Source organism: Salvelinus fontinalis, chromosome 3, assembly GCF_029448725.1.
Source record: "Salvelinus fontinalis isolate EN_2023a chromosome 3, ASM2944872v1, whole genome shotgun sequence".
Classification (NCBI taxonomy): Eukaryota; Metazoa; Chordata; class Actinopteri; order Salmoniformes; family Salmonidae; genus Salvelinus; species Salvelinus fontinalis.
The window spans coordinates 59,186,654-59,194,711 of NC_074667.1; the positions used below are offsets into that span (position 1 = coordinate 59,186,654).

Sequence of the window (8,058 nt, forward strand, 5' to 3'; positions counted from 1 at the left end):
TACACCGATGCTCCAAAGAGTTCTCAAGGTGCTACACAGCACTGTTTGTATATGTTGCAAACTGTTCACCTTGTTTTATTCAGTACTACGAAGCCTTGGCGAACCGTGTGGCAGTGAACGGCCACAGTATTGACATCTACGCCTGTGCCTTGGATCAGACCGGACTTCTAGAGATGAAATGTTTATCCAACCTCACTGGGTTAGTACCAGTCTCAGACATATATATATATATATATAAAATATACTGCATTTACACAGGCAGCCCACTTCTGATCTTTTTTGGCAACGATTGGTATTTTGATCAATCACCTGAGATCTTTTCACATCGGATCTTTTTCCGATCTGATTGGTCAAAAGATCAGAATGGGCTGCCTGTCTAAACGCAGCCATAGCGTGCCATAACTACCTAAGGGACTATCTACTACGGCCTTTCCTTAGTCTACTATACATCCCTATCTACCTACGACTGACCTATTGAGAACTCTACTGAAGCTTTCATTTTACCTGAAGAAGAAACAGCGTTGTACAATTCCTCTACATTCGATTGAATGACTTTTCCAGAGACTTCATCCTCACTAGCTCAAACTGACTTTTTGTTTGTATTTATATTAGATTTATTCAGCTTCACTTACGGAATTATGCAACTGAATATTCATGTATTTTTTTTCTTCCGTTTGCCTCCTCTCAGAGGTCACATAGCGATGGGCGACTCCTTCAACACCTCTCTGTTCAAGCAGACCTTCCAGAGGGTCTTCAGTAAGGACTACAACGGAGAGTTCCGCATGGCCTTCGGAGGCACGCTGGAAGTCAAGACGTCCAGGGAGCTGAAGGTATCGGGGGCCATCGGGCCCTGTGTCTCCCTCAGCGCTAAGGGACCGTGTATATCAGAGAACGTGAGTCTTCCAGGCCCATACAGAATCCAAATAGGGTTAAATAAAAATCCAGAAACGGTCCCAAAATTCCCGGCTTTTCCAGAATTTCAGAAATGTTTTGCGGAATTGTTCAACCTTCTATTGTAATAGCTTTTTCCCCTCCTTGAAGTGAATTGGGAAGATGTTTTCCATCGACCTCAATGGCCCTTTGTCTCTGTTACAGGAGGTAGGTGTTGGAGGAACAACCCAGTGGAAAATTTGCAGTCTCAGTCCCTCCACTACGTTGGCCTTGTACTTCGAGGTCGTCAATCAGGTAAACACACTCCCTTTGATCAAACACATCTCATTTGTTCCTCATTTCATCCTTACTCAAAGGTGTCATTGATTTGGGTCGACCAAACCAATGTAATGTGACAATTCATCATTCTCACCTCAGTGAATACTTAGGACATGGTTTCTAGTATTCAAACAGGATGCTTAGCAATATTAAATGTACTCCTATCCTAACTATTGTAGTTGTATTTTCTCTCTGCAGCACAACGCCCCAATCCCTCAGGGTGGTAGAGGAGCGGTCCAGTTTGTCACCCAGTACCAACACTCCAACACCCAGAGGAGGATCAGGGTTACCACCGTCGCCAGGAAGTAAGTCTCCTCTCTCTCGCTTCGAAACAGTAAACAGGAAGTGGGTTTGCAGAACTGCTCCATCGTTCTTGACGGAAGTGTGACTGAGCTGACAGCCCTTACATATATGCAAGAGTCTGCATTTTGTACATGTCGCATTTCTCACATTGTCCTTAAGCAGTGAGTTACCACAAAGTCAATATTGACCGTACAAATGAGGATGTTGACATTCGCCCTATCCTGTTAAAGGACTGGAAGTGGACGTGCAGCCTGCATTTGTGCTTACGCACGCGTGCGTCAGTCTCGCCCCGCCCCTAACCTGTCCACTCCCTCTTTTTCCCTCCATCCAGTTGGGCCGACGCCCAGTCCCAGATCCAGCACATCGAGTCGTCCTTCGACCAGGAGGCGTCGGCGGTCATCATGGCCAGGCTGGGCGTGTTCAGGGCCGAGTCGGAAGAGGGGCCGGACGTCCTGCGCTGGCTGGACAGACAGCTCATTCGCCTGGTGAGTGACAGCTAGGCTGACCAATGTGTTGACAGGCTTTGTAATGTCATTGGGCATTGGTCCCAGCTTGGCTATTCCAAGAGAGTAGCCTGTTGTTCTTCACATAGCTGAATGTTTGTAGGAGTTGTGGGTGATTGTGGATAGAAGAATCCTTTGTATTCTTGTGTCTCCTTGTTCTTATTCATTGTAGAAGAATGTAGAAAGGAGTTGTCTGGAATGTGAAGCAGTATGACGCGAATACTAATTCATTGACAGTTTAAATCCCTCTTTACGTTTCGGAAGTTGTGTGGTATACCTAAACTAAAGTAGCACCACTTAACTGAAGTCCTACGGTATGTGTTGATTTATTTAGTTCAAGACGCTGACGTTTGTCTTGTCTCCTTGGTTACAGTGTCAGAAGTTCGGTCAGTTCAACAAAGATGACCCCACCTCCTTCAAGCTCTCAGAGTCCCTCTCACTCTACCCACAGGTAAGACTGACGCCTAGTGGTACACTCTGGAACTACATGAGCTGTTCAATAAGAGCCCTTCAAAACAAGTCCTTCTAATGGAGTAGAACTGGAATAGATTTAACTAGCTCGTCGATATCTGAATGATTACTTGAGTATATACATGCCTACCTCTAACTTTAACAACAAATAAGATATTTATGTCAAATGGGATATATGTGTGTGTATATATGTGTACATGAAAAACTAGTCAATGGCTGTATCCTAACACCACCCAGCACAGAAGCAGAGAAACATGTGTAATTGTCCTTCTCTGACAACTTTTAACACCAGCCAGAGGCTTGTATGACGTTGAACCAAACTGCAGTGACTTTGTCAGTTGCTACAGCATCATACAATAGTGTGTCCGTGGTCCCGTGTGGCTCAGTTGGTAGAGCATGGCGCTTGCAACGCCAGGGTTGTGGGTTCAATTCCCACGGGGGGACCAGGATGAATATGTATGAACTTTCCAATTTGTAAGTCGCTCTGGATAAGAGCGTCTGCTAAATGACTTAAATGTAAAAAAAAAAATGTCCTTGTACCTCCAGTCTGGAGTCAATCAGTGTCAACAGACAGGAGTTTAATCCATAACACACAGCACTGTGTCTAGTGGCCGTCAACCCGAGTGTCACAAACAGAACACTGAAAAATCATGTTTATTACAGAAATGGAAAATGTCTAAATATTCTAAACATTGTGTTAATCACTCTAAACTGAACGTTAACTTTATTCATCTTAAATATTCCCATTGCACAGATACTCATAACTTCCACTTAGTTTAGTTGACCTCAGTGGGATATGTACAGGAACATTTGATGATGCTAGAAGCAATATCCCAAATATCAACAACAAAAAAATCGATAATATTTTTCTCCAAAAAGCATATTTCATTATAATCGTTAGAATAATGTCTCTGTCCTCCCTCTAGTTTATGTTCCACCTGCGCCGGTCGCCGTTCCTGCAGGTGTTCAACAACAGCCCAGATGAGTGTTCCTACTACAGACACAACTTTGTCCGCCAGGACCTGACCCAGTCTCTCATCATGATCCAGCCCATCCTGTACTCCTACTCGTTCCACGGCCCACCAGAGGTCAGACTCCTACCAAATACTATGGACACACACTAATGACACACTCTCTGTCTATATAGTGTACTAGATGGCGCCGAAAGACATGGTCAACCAGTTTCTAGCTCCTAGAAAACTTTGCAGTATTTAAAAAAAAAATAATAATAATGTTATTTTTTAATTTCTTCATTTTAATTTTCAGCATTTGTGTGTATTGTGTATTGTGAGGTATTACTGCACTGTTGGAGCTAGAAACATAAGCATTTCGCTGCACCTGCAATAACATCTGCAAAATGTGTACGCGACCAATCAATTATTAAATATTGAATTTAATTCTAATCAACTTTCTTAATTATTTGTTTTCCAATCTACTCTGTTATAAAACCAGTCTATATATTAGATAATTAGGTCACATTTCCCTAAGAGCTAATTCGTTTAGTCAAATATTCACATGCTCAATGTGTTCCACACTACCTATCTCTGTAAACAAATGGATGTGAGACTTATCCTGTTGTGTCCCGTCTGTCTGTTCTACAGCCTGTTCTCCTGGACAGTGGAAGTATTCTCCCAGACCGGATCCTCCTGATGGACACCTTCTTCCAGCTGGTCATCTACCACGGAGAGGTGAGAGGTCACACTGTAACAGAGCAGCGCTGGTGGTCTAATGCCAGTTATTAGTAGCTGGAACACCACCACTGTGCTGTAATAATTATTATTTATTGTTATTATTGATTATTTCCTCGCATCTCAAGCTGCACATCGTCATGTAGAGCATAAACCACAATGTAAATCACTATCAATATTACAACAAGAAACAAGACGTGTGTGTGTGTACCTGCATGATGGGATGGGTTTGAAGAAATGGGGTACATATTAGTAGAGTCACTATGTCCTGTCATTCACTATGTCCTGTCAGTCACTCATTCACTATGTCCTGTCAGTCACTCATTCACTATGTCCTGTCATTCACTCATTCACTATGTCCTGTCATTCACTCATTCACTATGTCCTGTCAGTCACTCATTCACTATGTCCTGTCATTCACTATGTCCTATCATTTTCTATTCTCAACATGTTAGAGATTTTTCTCACAAATGACAAAAAAGAGATTAGCTGACACAACATCCTACCATGACAATAGCCCTGGTCTAAACAACTAACACCAACACACAACGTCCTACCATGACAATAGCCCTGGTCTATACAACTAACACCAACACACAACGTCCTACCATGACAATAGCCCTGGTCTATACAACTAACACCAACATCCTTTCATGACAATAGCCCTGGTCTATACAACTAACACCAACACACAACATCCTACCATGACAATAGCCCTGGTCTATACAACTAACACCAACATCCTACCATGACAATAGCCCTGGTCTATACAACTAACACACAACATCCTACCATGACAATAGCCCTGGTCTATACAACTAACACCAACACACAACATCCTACCATGACTAACCCTGGTCTATACAACTAACACCAACATCCTACCATGACAATAGCCCTGGTCTATACAACTAACACCAACACACAACGTCCTACCATGACAATAGCCCTGGTCTATACAACTAACACCAACATCCTTTCATGACAATAGCCCTGGTCTATACAACTAACACCAACACACAACATCCTACCATGACAATAGCCCTGGTCTATACAACTAACACCAACATCCTACCATGACAATAGCCCTGGTCTATACAACTAACACACAACATCCTACCATGACAATAGCCCTGGTCTATACAACTAACACCAACACACAACATCCTACCATGACTAACCCTGGTCTATACAACTAACACCAACATCCTACCATGACAATAGCCCTGGTCTATACAACTAACACCAACATCCTACCATGACAATAGCCCTGGTCTATACAACTAACACCAACATCCTACCATGACAATAGCCCTGGTCTATACAACTAACACCAACATCCTACCATGACAATAGCCCTGGTCTATACAACTAACACCAACATCCTACCATGACAATAGCCCTGGTCTATACAACTAACACCAACACACAACATCCTACCATGACAATAGCCCTGGTCTATACAACTAACACCAACATCCTACCATGACAATAGCCCTGGTCTATACAACTAACACCAACATCCTACCATGACAATAGCCCTGGTCTATACAACTAACACCAACATCCTACCATGACAATAGCCCTGGTCTATACAACTAACACCAACATCCTACCATGACAATAGCCCTGGTCTATACAACTAACACCAACACACAACATCCTACCATGACAATAGCCCTGGTCTATACAACTAACACCAACACACAACATCCTACCATGACAATAGCCCTGGTCTATACAACTAACACCAACACACAACATCCTACCATGACAATAGCCCTGGTCTATACAACTAACACCAACACACAACATCCTACCATGTCTATAACCCTGTTGTATCTCTATCTCTCCACCAGACCATCGCCCAGTGGCGTAAGGCGGGTTACCAGGAGCAGCCGGAGTACGAGAACTTCAAGCATCTACTGGTAGCACCCGTGGATGACGCCCAGGAGATCCTGCAGACCCGCTTCCCCATGCCCCGGTACATCGACACAGAGCACGGAGGGTCCCAGGCCCGCTTCCTCCTGTCCAAGGTCAACCCCTCCCAGACACACAACAACCTCTACTCCTGGGGACAGGTAATACAATGTTCAATTCATTCATTCTTCAAAACGTAAACTGATAACCAGTTTTTATGTACAATAACAGCTGGAGACTTGATTTGGAAATAGGTGACGTCAAGGCTGGAGTTTCATCATGGGGAGTCAATTGTATTTTTCTTCAAGGAATTCTAGTCTTACAAGTGGTAGAGCTTCATGCACCATCTATCTCTATTCTGCTGGCCAATTTGAATGTGATCCAACTGAAGGAAGCTTTACTCTAGTGTTTCACCATACTCATCACATTTCTGTCTTTTCTCATAGGAGACCGGAGCCCCCATCCTCACAGATGACGTCAGTCTACAGGTGTTCATGGACCACTTAAAGAAGCTGGCCGTGTCGAGCGCCGCTTAAATTCCCAGTCCCGGGACCAAAGTGATAGCCTTCGTAACCAGACCGATATGCCCACCGTTCTATTTCACTTCACGATACGTCTGGTTTACGAGGCTACCAAAGTGAAGGACGTGAAAGGAGAGAGGGATGAGAAGGAAAGAGAGAGCCATTCCTGTATTAATACAGGGACCTAGTAACCTTTCCTTTCCCCACGTATGACCTGTGATGGTTTCAAATCCTCTAAGTTATTATCATTCCTGCTTTAAGTTTCCGGAATTTTGCTTCCCTAAAATTGTGATTGACATGAACTTCTCCCACATACTGGAAAAGCTTTACTGCACCTCAGTTGTAGCCTGGTCCCAGATCAGTCTTTCATGCCTTGACAATGACCGTAGGAGTTGGCTTATAAAGCACAAACAGATCTGGGACCAGGCATCCTCAGTTGAGCCTTTTGTGGATATTAATCACAGTTCTTACATTCCATCTCACCTTTATAATAATAATTTGGCTAATGATTAGAATTGGTTTACTTGTTTGTCTGTCTGTGGTAAGGCATGTAGCTACTGTAGTAGTTTGGTCAATGATTACTGCTCGAGACGCTTTAAATATTTTTATGTTCTTGATAACGTCCTATAGTTTATTTTTTTCCATACAATTTCCCCTAAATAATGATTAATTTAAATGTTCTGATGAAACTGTCAATCTTTCCTTGTAGTGCTACTGTTTTCCTTTTGAATACAGAAAGACTGGAAGTTCAATGAAAAATGTTATTATTGTATTAAACAAAACCCCTATTTTTTTCTAACACATATTTTACATGTCCACTGACTACTTTTTCCACATATCCGTTTTCTTACCCTCTGGCATTTTGTACAACTTACCCCAAAACCCATCATCACTGTTCTTTCACTCGCCTACTCTAGGCTGTTCCTGATGTTAACACTTGTACTTACTGTAAAAAAGGGAACGTAATTGATTCATTTAGTCTGACTGATTTGTTTCTTAATGCTATGCATATAAAGTATGTCAAGACAACCTTATTCACCAGCTATGTTTTTTATGTTTCCCTCATTATTGTTTTTGTATGGGTTTCTATGTCATAGAAATGTGTCAAATAGATCAGCAATAGCCGAGAATCATTCATTTTTCAATTTCTCTGGTCTGTGTAGACGGACACCATATTCAAATGTTTGTCCCTGGCAAGCGAGCCTATGCCTTTAGTGGAAGTGTGAACCATAGAATTAGGAATTAGAATACTAGCGTTCTGGAACTTCGAGGGTTTATGACATGGCCTCTCTAGTAATTTAATAAGATCTCTATGGTGAGAACATCCTCATTCACACAAATAAGCTAGGGGTCAAAGGTCAGCTGTCTGGTTCATAGTGTAGCTGACTCCTGATTTCTGTATCGACTGTGTTTCCTGGTATCCGGTCGTAATGGTCTGGCTAG

At 42.6% G+C, this 8,058-nt stretch overlaps 1 protein-coding gene across 1 annotated transcript; it reads left to right on the forward strand.

The window, feature by feature from the left end:
• Window positions 1–83: 83 nt before the first annotated feature.
• Window positions 84–7,649, forward strand: LOC129851213 (protein transport protein Sec23A; the record flags this gene model as incomplete). Its single annotated transcript, XM_055917598.1, is given in 10 exon segments — window positions 84–199; window positions 689–893; window positions 1,096–1,185; window positions 1,408–1,514; window positions 1,844–1,997; window positions 2,389–2,466; window positions 3,413–3,574; window positions 4,088–4,174; window positions 6,034–6,255; window positions 6,541–7,649. Coding segments are annotated over 10 exon segments (1,311 nt in total), but the record flags the coding sequence as incomplete, so codon positions are not given.
• Between the last annotated feature and the right edge of the window lie 409 nt (window positions 7,650–8,058).